Source organism: Sinohyriopsis cumingii, chromosome 1 (assembly GCF_028554795.1).
Source record: "Sinohyriopsis cumingii isolate HCF-2022 chromosome 1, ASM2855479v2, whole genome shotgun sequence".
Taxonomy (NCBI): Eukaryota; Metazoa; Mollusca; class Bivalvia; order Unionida; family Unionidae; genus Sinohyriopsis; species Sinohyriopsis cumingii.
In genome coordinates, this window is record NC_142961.1 from 165,762,861 (window position 1) to 165,781,875 (window position 19,015).

A 19,015-nucleotide genomic window follows, 5' to 3' on the forward strand; every position below is an offset into this window, starting at 1 on the left:
ATGCAGACCACTCTGGATTTATCTGATTTGGCAACCTTAGTGTAGTTGACAAGAATCAGCACTTAAGTCTTGAGATAATGAACTTTTTCTCAAATGCAATAAATTCATAAATTCATGTGTCATTTATAGTTGGCATTTTCATTTATCTCAAAACATTGTTAAATTCACATGTTTTATGTAATATTTACTAGATCTTCTAGATACATGTGTAACTAAGTCAAACCTGGTAAAGAAAAATCTATTAATATTATGATGCAGAAACAAAAAAAAATGCCAGATCAGAAATGGCAAATATTTAGTCAATTATCTCTCCCCAAGAATATTTAATATTAGGAAAATAAACTTTGCTAACTCCTGAATCCAGCCTTCCCAAAAGATGAAACTTTGTCTTTTCTGTCTCTATATCATATAAACAAAAGGAAGAAACTCTTACTCATTACCTCCCTTTGATCACTGCTAGGTGGCACCAGTTTTAAGCTGAGAGATACATCAACTTAGGATGCTTGCATTAGTGGGGAGGATATCACAATTTGGAAAGAAACATTTACTTTCTCTTTTGAAAATAATCCCTCAATCACATTTACAGTATGAGAGAAGGTAAAAAGAGAAAATGCTGAACATCCTACCTCTACCACTGACATCCTTCAAGGGAAGAATGAATGGATTCCTTCCAAGAAGGCTAGCCCACACTCCAAACATGAGATAAGCAGAAACTTTTGTCACATGATCTCAAAATTGTCTCATGGCTAAAAACTAAATTGGGTCTTGTAGTCATCTAGGCAGCAGCCACTGAGCCCACCAGACTGAAATCTTGTTTCTGCCAAAGTTAATATCAGAGATAAAGATTCAAGAAGGTGGGCTGTACATGCCAAAATACAGCTTATATTATGTCTTGGATCCAAATGTTATGTTTGCTAGAAAGGCTTGCAAAGATTGCAATGATTTTTTGACCTAAAATCTTTGTGAGATAACTATGATCATTTTGGATTTCAGAGTACACTGAGCATATAACCCACTTCAGCTATGATTCTATGATGATAGGGCTTGAGTGCTATCTTTCCCAGCCATCAATGAGAGAAAGTGTTGCTTTCTTGTTCTGCAACTTTTCTCTCAGGGATTGTGTCTGATCTGTACAGTTATATTTAGCTGGGAGTACCAGCTTAGAAACTTCTAAACCAAAATGCACTGAGTCTGTCCTTCCAGATATGACAAGCCTTCATTTCAACAATGTTGGTATGAAAAGGTAATTCCTCCAGCCATGACTCAGCATGGCAACAGGTGGGCTCCCCAACTGTATAGACTGGCATCCAGTTGGGGCTTTTCCAAAGGGATCACTGCATTAAGCCCATCTCTGTTGCACCAATAGTGTAGTAACAATATTAGTTCAATCATTATTTTAACTTGCAATTGAATCAACCTGAAAGGGGAACATTGTGGCATCTGCAAGGGGTGCATAAAAAGGTAAAAAGGTGGCCAAGCAAAATCAGATCTGATGCTGCAATTAGCAAGATGAAGAGTTGCAAGAACTCTCTTTCTGTAATTAATTCCTTGTTGAAACCTGTGTTTGATGATCCCATACATGAGGGAGATGGAAAATATTGAGACTGGTGATAAACTCTATGCCCAGGTGGATAAGACACTGGGAAGGGTAACAATACAACTTTTCCCAGTTCACTATAAAATCTAGGTAGTCTAAAAGGGACAGAAGATCACTCCCGCCCATCACCAAAGAACTCACCATGAGTGGTCGTGCAGATATGTCACAGTCTGTGTAGAAAACTTTGACCATAACTGGGTGACAATACAGTTGATAATATGTATGAATGCCCATGGACTTGATATATTTTACCTTGGTAGGCAAGCCAAAGTAACTTGTGTGTGCCCAGGTGAGAAGAGACATGGAAATGCACGTTGGTCAAATCTATCTATAAAAAGTGCTGGATTAACGAAATCCAAAGAACCTCTGAAACAACTCTGCAACAAAAGGTAAATCCAAAACTGATGGAAATGAAGAAATCTGGCCCCAACTGATAGGCTATCTGCAGATGGTTGGGGCAGTGAATCACTGGCGGTTGTTAGGATGATTGGAAAAAGTGGAACCATGGTTTTTTAACTCTTTTATTACTGTCCATTTAATTAAGGGACCTGTTTTCTCCTGAAATTGGATTAAGCCTCTTTTATATTTGCCAATAATCATTTGGCAGTGGCTGGCATTTTAAGCTGCTTTGAAACCAAATTCAGTCCATTCCACAACTGGAACTTGGTGTATTAAGACATCAAGTTTATATGCACACTCACTGTGAGGGACATCCTGATCATTATCTGCATCTAAATCCATGTAAAACATCCTTGTTGTCATAGACGTGGCATAGCCATTGTCTCTAAATGTATTGTGGTATCACTCGAAAGGATAAGTCATAAATAAATGACTCACTGGTTGAGTTTGCTGAGTGTGTGTGCGTGTGACTTGGATTTTTAATGTAGCTTCAACAATTTTTCAGTAATATTGCTACGACATCTGCAATATGCAGTTTATAGCGATGTCTAGCACTGGGGAATCAGGCCACAGACAAGTAGCATGATGTCCCACCCAGTCATATTATCCTGACACCATGCCGACCAGTCCTAACACTAACCTCTTAATGCTGAGCGCAAAGCAAGACAGCTGTTAGTACCATTTTTGCTGAGTAAATTTTGCTGATATGGATAGCCAGTGTATGATGTCTGGCTGGCTTGATGGTCAGCTCCATTATCAGCCAGCTGGTATTCATGGTTGTGTGATTGGTTGGATGGCCAGTTTCAGATGGATTAGTCAATCTGATTCCTGTAATATTCCATATATCATGGCATTATCAGCCGGTATGCGGCACAGCTCACCGAAGTGACAGATGTTATTAGACAATAAGTATTGTGTACTGGTCAGCTGAAAGAATGTTGAAATGGATCATGAAGACTGAATTAAAAACAACATACAGACTTCTTAGCCTTAACACCATGCTCAAAACACAGGGCCACCCAGATATGGGGGCAGGGACAACTCCAATAAGCTCCAGGTTTGCAACAGATGTACAGGCACAGATTGTCTTGAATTTGGCAATTATATCATCACTTCCCGCACTGGTCAACACATCTGCAGCTTTAATGGCAATTCCACAACCCATTGTTCCTCCAATTCCTCTACAGTAATCGTTGCAGTTGGCATCAAACATCTGATTTTGTATGCAGGGTTGATCATGGTGAAGTCCCCAAAATTCTCACAACTAACGCCATCCTTGGTTCAAATACTTAACACTGCTCTCAACAAGGTTACACAAATTATCCTTGCTTTTTTACAGTTTTTTTGTATCACCATTGACCAGACATTTTCTGACCATAACATGCAGACAATGGAAGCAGAGGATGAAGAACACTCTGTACAAGCAATACGTGTCTTGTGTCTTCACTAGCTTTAAATAAATTTCTTGCATTTAATGCATTTGATCATGTCTAACTGAAATGGCAAGAACCAAACAATAAGAAATAAATTAATAGCTCAAAACATTTACAAATCACAGTATTCATTATTTAAATGTTCAGAAATATATGTGCAGTGCAAGTTAATCACAACCACCAAACACATACCAATGATATTATGTTGGAGCACAAGGTCTGAATAAAAAAGGCCGAAACATAGAAAAAATTTACGTAAATATCAAACAACATTCAAAAATAATGTTTAAAACATATAGTGAAAACCTACACTCAAGTATACCAATTTTCTGGATTGATGGCTTGAAATCACAAAGATGTTCAAAGGATTTCAAGAGGTCTTCATAACTATGTGATAGTGCTGTATTGTTTAAAACTGGCAGAATACTGTGGAGCTCAAGTGGGGACAATGGGTAAGAGTTTTTCCTTTTGTTTCTTTGTATTAAATGGTTTACAGACAGAAAAGACACATTTTCTGGAGGATAGCCGTTTATTTTCCTAATGTTATCAGTGAATGTACTGAAATGAAAATTCAGAAGGAATACATTTTGGGTTTTATTCTTGGGGCAAGGAAAATCCCAAGAAATAAATTCACCATTAAGAAGAGTATTGCTCATTGGACAGTGAAGAAAAAATAGTGTGACTACACACTTCCCGTATGATTGTTTATGAATTTGTTCTGCACATGAATGCTGTGTACAACCCCATAAAGAATTTAAACAACTAGGCTTAACACTGGATAATTTCTGCTAAGGCAGAATCAAACATTTACTATGTTTATCCACTATTGATTGTACCTGAAAACACACAAATATATATTATATTAGATTTGATAAACAAAAACTTACTTGAAACATGCATTTTGCCACCAATAGCCTGATATGCCATAATGTTGGCAAATGGTTTTTCAGGAGCCTTGTTAGAACCTTCAGTAAATGTGGTCCAAACAAGTCCCACCATCCCACCATTGATCGTCATAGGACGACTCTTTGAACTTAGCTCAATGTTAGTGTCTCCACTTGGCAAGACATCTCTAGAACAGTCAAATGAAGAGGTTCTACCCACAAAGATTGTGTCTGACACATATGCAAATTTATCATCATATTGATGAGCCAGTGAACTTGGTCCTATAACCATGGAAAAGACATTCACACCATTCTCAATTACGACATTGTCTGTCAACTTTGTACTTGGGTCATTATTGTAATACAATCCATAATCATGGTTTTTCCAAAGAGTAAAATTTGCCAGCCTTGTACAACTGTAGACATCGGCATCCAAAGGAAACAAACTTGTTCCCACCAGACAACTGTGACCAATATTGTTGATATATTTTCCATTGTTACCATCATCACATTCTGTTCCAGGCACATGGTAACAAACCCTCTCTGATGCAGCCACTGCATTGTCTATCAATGTCAGACCTGTAGCTTCCAAGCCCTGAGCAAAGGCTTCAATTGCTGCCTCATATTTTATATTGAATTCTTCACGACGATCCTGATAACCTCCAGTCCAAATGTTCAACACAGCCAGATTACCACGGATAGTTGTGTTCCCAGATGCTGTCCAAATTGCTGCAATGAATGAAAATGAATTTGTCTTGAAAACTGTGACAAGAATGACATTCACACAAAATAATTTGCAACTAAGTAATGACCCTAACAGAAATGAACAGATCCCCCTGAAGTCAGACAAGATTTATATTTTGAAAAGTCATTTTTGACAAATCTGAAATTAGCACACACACACACACATGCACACACACACAACCTTGTGAACACCTGCATAATATATTCACAAAAAATGTCATGTTTCAAAGATATAAAGTTCTTCATAATATATGCTATTGACAACTATCATAAAAAAAATTTTTTATATATCAAATTATGTTTCTCTGTAAATAATTTCCACATTACATCAACATCAGGAAATTACTTTCTGCTACCCCCAAATCAAACCCTCCATGAAAGACAAGAAAATGTCTTTCCATCTATACATCATACAAAGGAAAGCAACTAATAGACTAACACCTCTTGTTCCTGCTAGGTGGCCACCCATATCTCTGATGTTTATCAGTTTGAGATTAAGCAAAACCTGTAACAGAATGCTCACATTTGCAGGGAATGGTGGGAGGGATTGTTAGTAATGCTGTCAGCTAAGTATTTTTGGAAAAATATTATTTATCAAAAATATGTCATTTGTCCATCAAATACATCACCCAAACAGGTTAGCATTATGAGAATAGGTAGAAGTAGGAGAAACTGCCAGGACATACAACCCCTATCCACATCACCATGTATGAGCACACTGACTGCTCAACTGAAAGTATGAAACTGCTAAATATAAAGTTAGCATAACTAAAGATGGTCCATTGCAATGACCCCAGGCTGGGTGTCACTGTATCAGATGGGCCATTGCAATGACCCCAGGTTGGGTGTCACTGTACTGGATGGGCCATCGTAATGACCCCAGGCTGGGTGTCACAGTATCGGATGGGCCATTGCAATGACCCCAGGTTGGGTGTCACAGTATTGGATGGGCCATTGCAATAACCCCAGGTTGGGTGTCACTGTATTGGATGGGCCATTGCAATAACTCCAGGTTGGGTGTCACTGTAATGGATGGGCCAGTGCAATGACCCCAGGTTGGGTGTCACTGTATCGGATGGGCCATCACAATGACCCAAGGTTGGGTGTCACAGTATCGGATGGGCCACTGCAATGACCCAAGGTTGATGTCACTGTATTGGATTGGCCATCTGTAAAGAGCACATGTAAAGCCAGCTGAGATATAGCAGGTTCACCAATCCAATGAGCAACTGGAGTTGAAGAAATTCCCTCTGAAATGAACATCACTGCAGACTCCTCTAATGCATGAACAATACTGTTGATGCATTTGGGAGGAAGACAAATTAGGTTATTATGAGTTAGAAAGTTCATACCAAGATGAACAAAATACCGAGAAGGGACCTAGAGCTATAATGTCATGAACAAGATATTCAGCTCGTTTCTTGGCAAATCCATGTCACACAAATAACAGCTGAAGAAAGTAAACAGTGCATGCCAGCTAACTGATTCCACTGTGTCTCTAATTCAGAAATTATGTTTGAAGACTGGGCTTGCAGAAATATATGAACAGAAATCTTCATTTTTCATACTCAATACAGTGTTGAGTTCTGAGTACAATTATCAAATAAATTTTGCTTTCCTGTCTAAAATCAAATTAAATTGTCTAACATCATCTGAACCATCTTTCTTTGATTGTGTTTTGTCCAAACGTGGGAGGTGTAGAGAGTGGCCCTAATTTCCAGGAGATTAGTATGAAGAGCCTTCTTTTGCAGTGCTCACTTGCCACTGATCATTACAAAATACAGCAACAAGTGGCATGTGCCACCCAACCTGATAAATGGCATTTGAACAAATTGTGATTTCCATTTGTGTCATTTCTAAAAGTTTTACCACTGAAATAGAAAGTGTTTAATACAGGTCATGATCATGACCTGGTGATCGCAATGACCACAGGCTGGGTGTCACTGTACTGGATGGGCCATTGCAATAACCCCAGGTTGGGTGTCACAGTATCAGATGGGCCATTGCAATGACCCCAGGTTGGGTGTCACTGTATCAGATGGGCCATTGCAATGACCCCAGGTTGGGTGTCACTGTACTGGATGGGCCATCGCAATGACCCCAGGCTGGGTGTCACTGTATTGGATGTGCCATTGCAATGACCCCAGGTTGGGTGTCACAGTATTGGATGGGCCATTGCAATAACCCCAGGTTGGGTGTCACTGTATTGGATGGGCCATTGCAATAACCCCAGGTTGGGTGTCACTGTATTGGATGGGCCATTGCAATGACCCCAGGTTGGGTGTCACAGTATCGGATGGGCCATCACAATGACCCGAGGTTGGGTGTCACAGTATTGGATGGGCCATTGCAATGGCCCAAGGTTGATGTCACTGTATTGGATTGGCCATCTGTAAAGAGCACATGTAAAGCCAGCTGAGATATAGCAGGTTCACCAATGCAATGTGCAACTGGAGTTGAAGAAATTCCCTCTGAAATGAACATCACTGCAGACTCCTCTAATGCATGAACAATATTGTTGATGCATTTGGGAGGAAGACAAATTAGGATTTTGTGAGTTAGAAACTTCATACCAAGATGAAAAAATTACTGAGAAGGGACAAGATTCCACTTCACACTGACTATTTACCCATAACTTTTATTTTTGTGTGGCTTTTAACAGCACCTTTGACACAATATTGGCTATATCTAGCCAAGGAAATGGGAGCTAAGTGCTTCTAGCAAAAATATGCAAATAAAGCAACTCAAGCATGCTTAGAGGTATCCACACCTACAATCTTTTCATTATGGGTTTACCAGCTAAACTACCATTATGCAATAAACTGCAAATTAGGTAGTGAAAATTGTTCATATTATGAATCAGAACCGAACTTACCTCATTTTTTAAAATATAGTATATCACCCATGTACACTATTATTACTGTGGACAAGAAGGTCTTACAGTGTCTTTGTGATGGACTGAGACTGGGTTTTTAGGCATAATGGAAGAGCACAAAATTGGTACACTACACCATGAAAGCAAAAATGATGGTATTTTCATGCTACCATGCTATTAGGTACATGGAAATAATACACATCTGCCAGGTTGGGAATTGTCAACTTATTCATTGTGTCACATAGATGGAAGGACCTTGCTGACTCTTGAACTTTGGAGCAATAATAAAACTGATTGAGTCTGCTCCATGATGGGTCTAAACTTTCTTTTGGTTTATTTTTTTAGAAAATGTTGGAATATAAACCCAGGGAGTCAGGTTTGTGGACTATCTACAATACTTGTTTTATGAGCTAAAACTCTGTTTCCTTATATCCAACATCCCTCTTCCTGGGATTGCTTGAGATCTCAACCACAAATAGGTAGGACAAAAAGTGGAGAGGTCTGGATGAATGAGATCTGGAACCTCTCTAAAACTACTTCCTTGGTCCAATCATTTATTGGAAGCAGATTCAAGTCTGGTAACAGAAGGAGTCTGGTTCTCACATTAAGGTTGCCATAGGTTCATTTAGGAAGGATAACGACTGACAGTTGATTGCAGACTTTGGTCAGAAGTTTATTCTCCCTTATTCCTGACTTTTATGCAGAAGTAAGAAGCATATGGCTGCCTATAACTTGCCTGGCAATCAAAAAGTTGCCATTGTTGCTAAGAATTACCTCTGTGGTCTTTCTGTCAGCAATCATCCCTTCTTTGATACACCTTCATATATAGTTAGGGGTTTGTATGGAAAGCTGAAGGGGCAACTCCTGTGCCCCCTGCCATCTTCCCTCCTCAGTTGGACTTCAAAATACCCAGGGGAACAAAAGGGGAATGAGCGCAGGGTCACCACATGATGGGGTTTAAGTGAAGATTACATGAGTACATCAAGCTGCAGATAAAAGAGGTCATAAAGGCATTTGCCATTGTGTGATAAGAAGCCCTAGTGACAAACTTGGAAACATGGCATCCTGATTTCCAAGCTTGGTCACTTCTGGCCTTCTCAGTTAGGTGAAAGATCACATGAGATGTGGAAGTCAACACGATAATCCTGGCCAACTCATGTGGCATTAAACACAAGTCTGTCCAATTCTTTCACAGAGTACAGCAGAAATGTTAATGGTAGTAACATCTTTGTCTAGGCTAGGTACATGCAAATGATAAACACTGGTATGAGATTTGTACCAGAGTGATAATACCAAATCACACCATGCATAAAAATGGTTCTGTCAAATATGCTACCAAGTTATGTCCAGCATGGAGGTGGAATGCCTGGAGAATGCTCGTTGGACAAGACTGCCCTGATTGTGATACCATTTAACTATTTACTGTATCATGGATATGATTGGTCTGTTTGGTCTGCTGAACTAGGATGACACTGCTGTAGGAACTGTCAAGTAATTCACTGTTAGTCAGTCCAAAATGACACATTCATGACCAACAAAGCCATACACTGATTGTCTGTATGACTAGACCAGTTGGATGGCAACTGAGATGGTAAATGACAGAAGAAATGTACCATGTGGGTTGGGATGCCAGGCAAAGTCGGAGGGTAATATGCATGCCCATTAACAATGTTCCTAAATCCATGCATGGGTGTGGATAAGGGCATAAATCCAGTGGCCTGCCACAATGGGTTAAAAATGTTCCTAGTTTCATTGAACTCTAGATGACATAACTTTCTGAAATATATATACACAATGTGATTCCAAAATAGCTTGAGTGGAATCTCTGGGCATAGCTTAAGCTGGATCAGAAGTGATGGTCACTATAGGAGCTGTTTTAGTTACCTTCACTGAGGGTTGGGGTGGTATCCCAACATCCCAATTATAATACTGTTCAACAAATTCAAAATCTGGATGAATGCTTCAAGCTATTTGCTCCATATTCAGAGGATTTAAATGCAAAATCTAGTAACAGAATGCAAACACAAAACATTACAAATAGTAAAGAGTAATTTCCTAATGTTAATGTGATCAGGGAATATATTTGAAAGAAAAACAAAGATGACTTACTGAAACTAGTGTGAAAAAAAGGACTTCTCATTATTTTATAAGAATTTTGTTTCTCTTTTCACCATTAAAACAGAAGAAACAGAGTGTCACTTATCTAAGACAATAAGAACTGCATAATTAGTCCTGAAATCAATTCTATGAATTTTATGAAGCAAAGACCAATTTTCCCATACTAACATAAATAAATTTGTACACAATCTAAGACTTTTTCTAGAAAGGCAAAAATCTTAATTAAAGCTGCTTGTACATTTTAAAAATAACAATGAAACAAACTTACCATGCTTCACAGTATGATGTATGACATTATTTTCTATAATCATCCCATGGGCTCCAAAGAGCCCTATTGCAGGACTAAAGCCATCATGGAATGCACACCCTTTCACATAGGATGGCTTGATATTGGACACTGTTCTAGTATCAGAATATGTAATGGAGAATCGGGCATCATAGAACTCATAGTAGCCTTCCTGTCCTGAGTTGACAAATTCCACATTAGACAGTCGAGCATAACCTGCAACAAATAAAGATTTGGAAATTTATAATCATATTTATTTTTCATTATTATTATTATTATTAGTATTAGTAGTGGCTATATGGACAAGCTCAAAAACTTTGCATTTAACAACGCAGGTGGTGTCTAATGGTGACCTTTAGGATGGAAGAAACAAACAATGAAAGCAAACATGGCCAGGCAACCACTCTTATTTGAATGTGCAAGCTCAAGGAAACAAACCTGGAAATGCAAAGCAGGTGCATTGATCTCTATGTTTATGATACAGAATAACAAGATGACCCCATTTTTTACAGCCTGCCTTTATTTACGGAAGAAAAATAACTTTTCACCTTGAGATCAGTTGTATCAATGTATGGACATACACAAGTATATCAAAGTGATAGCTATGAGAAGCTTGTGCCAATGTAGACTCAATAAAAATAGTTCATCTTTCATGATTAGTGAAAAACCTTAAATAACCAATCAATTTGCATTTGTCAAAATATATGTCCCACCCACACCTTGCACAACAAGAATATGCCAAGTCTTATCAAATTAAAACTAAATGCTATAGTGACTTGAGAATCTAGTTAGTTATCTGTGTATAAAAACATGCATATGAAATTTCATTTGTATGACTTGCATGATCTGCTGTGGCTATCAGGATGAGATGGGACATGGTGATCCTTACTTGGTAAAGAACTTGTTGAATTATTTTGAAGGTGGGTAAATATAAGAGTAAAGATGACCCCACTTTAGACTGGAGGAGTCCATTACCCAAGCTCTCTGATATGGAGAGGCAAAAAAGTGGTGAGCTTATTGTTCATTCTCATAGTGAACACATCCCTGCCCAAGTTAAAAATGCATCTGCTACCAACTGGTGTAGAGACCATTCATAAGGACCAGATGGCTCCTTCTGGACAGGCTGTCTGCCAGAATATTCCTTTTGTCTGGAGTATGGCAGACTCTGCAAGTTAGCTCTTCTGAAACTGCCTACTGAAGGAGGTTCCAAACTTCCAAGTTAAGAGGAGAAATATATGTACCTTCCTAATGCCTGAGGTACCTTATGACTGAAATATTGTTCTAGGCGACCATAATACAATGATACCATATGTGGTTGATAACATCTGAAAAGCAAGTAAAACTTCTTGTACTTTTAGATTGTTTAAATTACAGATCACTTCGTCCCAACATAAAATTCCTGAAGAACTTCACCTCTGGCTTCTGGTGAGTACACCATCATGAATCTGATGTGTCCATATACAGAGAGGATGGGACTCAAGGCAGTAAATCAGGACTCCAGTCTAGCTACGATGTCGCAGCTTCAACTTGATTTGTTGTGGTTACTAATATTAGTACTAGACTCCAGTCAAGAACTGAGCCCAATCTAGCCACCAATTCAGGTTGTGAAGAAAAAAACAGATTGCTGAGGAATCCAAGCAAACAGCAGGTCCTTATTCAGTTTTCTCTTTCCTAAAAGCATGAATTGGAGTGGGTGCAAGTATCCCTACATTAACTAGCTCTACAGCCAAAGTAGAGCTAGTAAAGGTGAGTCAACAATGAAGTTTTGGTCATATGACCACTATAAATGACAGAATCTAGCAGTCCTGTCTGATCTTATGATAGAGTGATGCCAGAATCCCACCTTTAAAGTGGAATAGACCCAAACATAGTCTGTAATGACCAAGCAAACCTCTGAAAAGAGGGTTAGTCAAGCACCCTCTTGGGTGATGGGAGATGCAAGAGAGGATGCAACTTGTTACAACTAACTAACACACACCTTAGAGAAGTAGGAGTCTCAACACATCTTTACTTGTCCTATTCAACCAACTCATATAGTAAAAGATGCTGAAGTGCCACTAAAGACATGAGACTGAAAAAAGGCAGTCAGAAAGTGATCATCATGGGAGGTGATCAATATTAGGGTTCAAGTCTTAAGCTCAAAGGCCTCCAGGTTCTTTACCAGGAGATGAGCCCAGGTTCCAGCCAAAGTCAAGGTTGGAGGCATAAACATCCAATCAGGAACAAGAACCCAACTGCTCTGTCACAGTTGGAAAACTTCCTGAACCACAGCAGAGTGTTCTTTCAGCAGAACTGAATGTGACAAACCCCATAAGCCTATCTAGACTGGAGAGAATCTTAGTGTCCTCAGCCCTAGACGGCTTTGGGTACAACTCTGGGGAAGAAGGCAAATTCATGTACCACTTTATCAAACATACAGACCTCCTCCTCCAAAACCTGAACCAAAAGGTGGGAATGAACAGGGGACCCTGCTGCAGCCAGCTCTTCTGCGAACTCATTTCAAGTCCAGCTGAATGGAAATGTCATCTTTGTCCAGAACCAGATTGCAAGGTGGGGCAGGACTATCATCCCTGGCATACCGTTCCAGAGAGGGAGATAGCACATTAGTGTTTGCATCATCCTGTAAGTGCCCATGGGAGGAAGGGGTAATGAGACTAACCCTACTAGATGTCATACTATGCACAAAGATGTGCTGTTTCCTTTTTGATCATCCTGGAGTAAAGAGGCCGCCTGCTTCCTTTCTTGTTGGACGAGGCAAGAGATGACTGAACAGATCCATGGCCTGTCACTATCCTACCATACCTTGAAACCATGACAGGGACAGCCACAATACCATAGGGGGAGGGGGAGGGGGAGACTAATTAACAGGTAATGGGTATCTCTGAATCAAATAGGGATTAAATGTGAACATGGGAAAGGGTGGGATGCTGATGTGATATAAATTCTCCAGAAGAGCATTAAAAACCCAACTTCCTATCCACATTGTCATTGGACATTAACAAGAAATGGTGCAGTATCAACCCAATTCCTGTCCCCTGTCCTCAGATAGATTCCTAAAGCCTGGTATTCATCTGCTTTACAGGTGTGGTCTAGTGACTCGTAATCAGTAACCAGCACTTGAAACCCAACAGTTGACCATAGCTTGGTTACTGGACAAAGACCAGTCTGGCAAAGAAGATCTGACAAATGCGCATGCCACTGAGCTATGAGATTATAATAATTGCTCTTCCCTGCTGGACGAGGGAATATTTAGCTAAGACTGTGAATCTGGTGTCCTAGGTTAATGCATAGTAGCTGGAAATGTATTTACTGCTGTTAAAAGCTGTAATATTAATTAGCTTGTAGCCACTTGTGTTTAATGTATATAATAAAAAAGCCTCCACACCCCACAACAGTTTAACTGTGTCAAGTCTTAAATATATGAGTAAATGTATACTCAGCTGCAAATGGCGTACACCAAGATCTGCTAATATATTATGCACTCTGAGATCTGGATCTCTGCCGTTCATGCAATCAGTGTACACTTAGAATTTTGAGAGTATCATGTGAAGGCAGGACTGGGTCCTTGCTGTTCTTTCAAACTGTATATACTCTGATCTTTGAAAGCATCATACAATGGCATATCTGGTTATACAATGTTCACACTTGGATGCATTTCCTAAAGGACTAAATACAAAAAAAGACAACTCACTTCCTGGGTCAGCTATCAATAACACAATCAAAGATATCAATGCCTACTGACATCAGGGATGGCACTGGCTTGAAAAAAGTTGTCACCAAAAAACACCAACCTCAATATGTTGTCACCAATTTTCAAAATATATTGCCATTTTCATAATACAGTACTATCCGTTTATCTCAACAACCTTTGGGACCAAGGCAATATTGTTGACATAAGCAGATGTTTAAATAACTAAGGGGGGGGGGTCAGAAAATTAAAAAAATTACACATAGAAAGTGAATTATTTTAGAGATGACCTGTTGTGAGTGACTAGGATTTACACAGAAAAAAAATGAAAATTTTGATTAAATGAAGACAACTAGGATGAAATACACTGTGTAGTGACAACTTACATTTGTGTAGTACACTCCACAATGTGTTAAATAATATACATGCATATGAAAAATCCATGAATTCGAGTAGCTGATTGTATGTTAGAAAATTCATGCATCAGTCAAATCCTGTAAGAAAATATAACCAAACTGTATATATAAAAATGGTAGTCCTCGATTGATTTATATCCCACTGTCAATGTACACCTTTCCTGAAACAATTCAAACTGATATTTATGATCCTTGTTGTACATGGCTGTATAGATGTTTATATGCTACATGTACATGTACTTAAATTGGCCTAGATTTTGGTCAGAGACAACTACCATGATGCCAAGGCTACCAAAGGGATGAGACTATTCATAGGGAAATGAAAACATGTGAACAAATTAAAAAGTTTAACATTCTTGTGAGGTATCCCACCTTCATTTAACTCAACTGCCAGATATCTATTGTTTCAAAATATTGGAACTTTAATTTGGGTTTCAAACCATCACTGGTTGCGATTGTAAGCATGAGCTTTTTTTTATATTGCAAACAGGAAACTTTCAAGGCACAATAAATATGTTCCAATCATTACAAAAATGTAACAATGCTTTTATTTAAATTTGTTGCTGCCTTTCTGTAATCAAAGGTCTTTGGCTTGCTTTGATGAAGGTTCATGTGAATGCATCACTAAGGGCACTCTTTGAAGGACCAAACAAATGCCCATTTCTTATTGCTGCAACAACATCAAATAATTATTAAACATTGACAGAAACATAATTTTTTGTTTCATTTGCTTAGTATATACAGAACAATCAATGCTTCAAAGGTAATCAGTTTTCTTTTAAGTTTAAGCAAGACTATTTTTTCTGGTACAATTTTCAAAAAGGAAAATAATGCCATCGTCTGGCTGATTATAGTAGTCTTGTTCCCAATTTCAGAGGTGGTCGATTGTAGCTATTCAGGTAGAATGACTATTTGGGTTATATTACAGCACAGAGTACTAAAGCCAGATATCAGCATAAGCAAATTATGATATAACAATGCCATGTTAGGGTGATATGTCAATGTGAACAAAGAATTTGTTTATCTAACAATAGATTCCAGTGCAATTTTTACATCCACATGAAATACCATTATTGTTTACAATTACTGCTGGTCTAATTGCAAATGGCAGTTTTGGGTCAATGCTTTATGCAGACAAAAAATCTCATAAATAAAATTAGCTATAAAAGTCTCAAATACCAGTAAAGGCCAGCCCATTTTCACTTCTGGTGGATACAATAATCCTGGCTCCAAATGATTCAGCATCCAGATTGACATAACTCTTCCCAATAACTTTAACATTCCTTGTCAGCAGGCCAACTTCTGCTCTCATTTCAATGATTTTTCCAGATGGAAGTGTTTCAGAGAAAGCTATCATGTACAAAATGAAAACCATAAAACACTGCACAACACATATTATTAAACTGAAGCATATTATGGCATTTTTGTTGTCTGTGTTATTGAACATTTTCATCAAAATTGTAACTTTCAAATGTCTCCAACTGTAATATGATGATGCATTTTAATTGGAAGTTTCAAACAAGCTTAAATTAAAAACAGTTGAAAGAAAACCATACCTCCAGCATTTGACTTTGCCATAATTTCCTAACACCTGATGTACATAATTTCAATTTTGTAAATGTAAGCTAAGAAAAAACAATCTATGAAAAATACATCTTTTCTGCTGCAATTACATTTATACCTTAATAACAGCCTGCAACCTGTATATCTTTCTGACATGGATCATACAGCTGGAATATAAGAACTTGTATATGCAATCATGAATTATGATCACCCTTTCCAAATGAATGACTATTTTAAGGATTTATATTTGTTACCTTCATCTTGTTTTATAAACATTTGAAAGAATTTTAACAACTTTACATTATTTGTTCAACCTTATGTAATTCATGTTTACATTTAATCAGAGGGTTTTTTCTCCATTATTTTCATCCATCCATTTTTGTGTATTTTAAACTTTAATTTTTTGGACATTATATAGCCCCTATTGTGCTGACATGCCATAAATGTCTACTACATACAACATACACAGTACCTGGTTCAACAACATTACAAAGTGCTAGTCAGAACTACTTTCATTTTGCATATATTAATACACAAGTTATTTCTGTAATTCTTATACAATCCTTATAGAATACATAAAATGTTTTTATTACATACCTAGATGTTTGTAAGTTAGAGCTCTGGAAAGGGTGATAGTTGTGGATGATATGGCAGATATCTGGAACGTTTCAGTCTCCCAGGCATTATAGCTTGTGGGGGCAATCACAATGCTGTCTCCAACTTTCCAGTCCACAGCATCCTGTACCATGATCTGAGTGTCTCCAACATTTGCCGTGGTGTTCAATTTGGTCCAGGTGTGACTGACATTTTTCCCATGCAGGTCTAAGCCTCCAAACACACCTGGAAAATAATTCACTTTAATAACTGCTCATGCCATAATTTTGAACTGATTAGCTTATTTTAAAAACAAACATGATGATATTACCTACTGTAAAGGGACAGGAAAATTTGAAAAGATGGACAATATTTGCATTTCATGTTCTAAACTCTATTGCTGAAAAAAAAATAATAAGAATTTCCACTCTTACATTATATGATCTTCTCATGAAATCATCTCCTTATATACTAATGACATAAAAGGACAAAATGCAAAATCACATCATCTGGGCAACATTAGAGATGAAATATATCAATAACCTGTCAAACAATTTTCAGTTACAATGCTTTATTATAATAACAAATCTCACTGTAGCAAATTCTTAAAATGTAATAAATACACCACCTCTCAAAAGTCACAGACTTGTGAAAAACATTATTTCTGAAAGAATGCCTCTACCAATAGAATAAGTTACATGGGCATAAAATTGTTGATGCATTTGACAGTTCTGCATGCTTGAGAGCCCTAATTAGTGAAAGAGCAATATTACTATTTTTCCTTCAGACTGGTGGTACCCATGTAGATTATGTTGTAAGAAAACACTAATATAGTGCAATGATGTCACAGTAAAAGTCATAACAACTTCGTTTGCAACAAAGCTAGCTCACCTATGACTTTACTCCCAATAGTAGGTCCATCAGAGAGTGGGAACTCTGGTGTTGAATGTTCACCAACAAGTGTAATTTCAGCTGATCCTTGAAGGGGATTATTCTGCCAGCCACCAATAAAACGGCCACCCTGAATTGGATTAAAAGGATTGAATGCAAGTCCTTTCCAAACTATACAAAAAAGATTAATTTCAAGGGACACAATCATAAATAATAATGACTCAATGACAAATAAACTTTACTCTTCTCAAGGAAACTCTTCAGATTAAAGAAACTCATTCCACTCTGTTCCTGGACTGTTTTGTCAAGATTGCAGTTATAAGCCATTTGAGTTGCTTCATGAAAATACAGTCTGATAACATCCTCCATAGAAATTAATGTTCACTGATGAATCATAGAATGTTCACTGAATATTCACTATTCCTATTTATTTGAAAGGGAATATTCAACTATTCCTATTCATTTGAAAGGGAAGATTCACTATTTATATTCATTTAAAAGGGAAGATTCACTATTTATATTCATTCAAATGGAGGGCAATAAAACATATACTGACATATGAATAAGCTAGTAATTTATTTAGCTGATACATAGAATTTAATTCATGGTGCATTCATAGCAATAAAAGTTGTTCAATCTGTACTTGACACAATAGACAACCATTAATTCTTTACTGAATTTACAGCCTTCAAAATCTGTATTCCCTTTCTTGGGGCAATTTAATTTATCATGGGCAAATTAATAGTACATGAACATATTCTATTAGCCTGAATATACAAAATAAAACTATGTACTGTTAATTTCACTATTTTTCATCAGACACCAAATTTTCATTGATTTTGTAGTTGTGACAGCCACAAATTTAAAGACCCAACACGCAATGATTGTTTGTTGCAAAAACAAAGGCCGTTACCATGAATTTAAACAGAAACAGACATTTCTTTTTTTACCAAACCATGAAAATTTATGCTGACAAAAATGATTAAATAAAACTGTATTGCAAAGAAATTCAAGCTTTATTGTCTGTTTTTCTTTTTTTTGTTGTTTCTTTTGGTGTTTTACAGTACAGCATCAAATGAAAGTTATTTAGTTATTTAGAGCTGAGACAACTGGAGTACAGTGCCTTGCTGAGGAATACGGTGCCTTGCTGAGCAATTTGAATCTATATCCTTCAGGTCACAATTCCAGCATGCCACCCTCTGCACCACTGCAACTCGTACAAAAATTCTGGTACCTGAATGATGATGTAAGTTGCTTCTATTCTAAAGTCATAGTAGTTTCCATTGGAATCTGGGAAGTAGTCCAGCTCCAGCTTGCCTTCCACCTTGAGTGTACTAAACTTTAGGTCTTCTACATCAACAACAACCCATTTACCTGAAAAATGACAACCAGAAGCAAATTACATGATATTACATTTGTAGTAATAATCTAGCCTCTTATTCTATTTCTTATAGTAAAATCTACAATTTCATTTAATTTTAATATCTTTATCTGACAAAACAAGCATGGAACAGTAAATCTTCAAAA

At 37.6% G+C, this 19,015-nt stretch overlaps 1 protein-coding gene across 1 annotated transcript in view; it reads right to left on the minus strand.

Moving 5' to 3' along the window:
* LOC149808315 (fibrocystin-L-like) overlaps positions 1–19,015 on the minus strand; it is a 185,574-nt gene that overhangs the window by 42,364 nt on the left and 124,195 nt on the right. The window contains exons 46-51 of the mRNA XM_089966980.1: positions 18,723–18,862; positions 17,489–17,618; positions 16,601–16,843; positions 15,620–15,790; positions 10,319–10,552; positions 4,317–5,042 (exon numbers count right to left, since the gene is read on the minus strand). Of these exons, the coding sequence (XP_089823106.1) occupies positions 4,317–5,042; positions 10,319–10,552; positions 15,620–15,790; positions 16,601–16,843; positions 17,489–17,618; positions 18,723–18,862 (1,644 nt within the window). The remainder of the gene's footprint in view (positions 1–4,316; positions 5,043–10,318; positions 10,553–15,619; positions 15,791–16,600; positions 16,844–17,488; positions 17,619–18,722; positions 18,863–19,015) is intronic.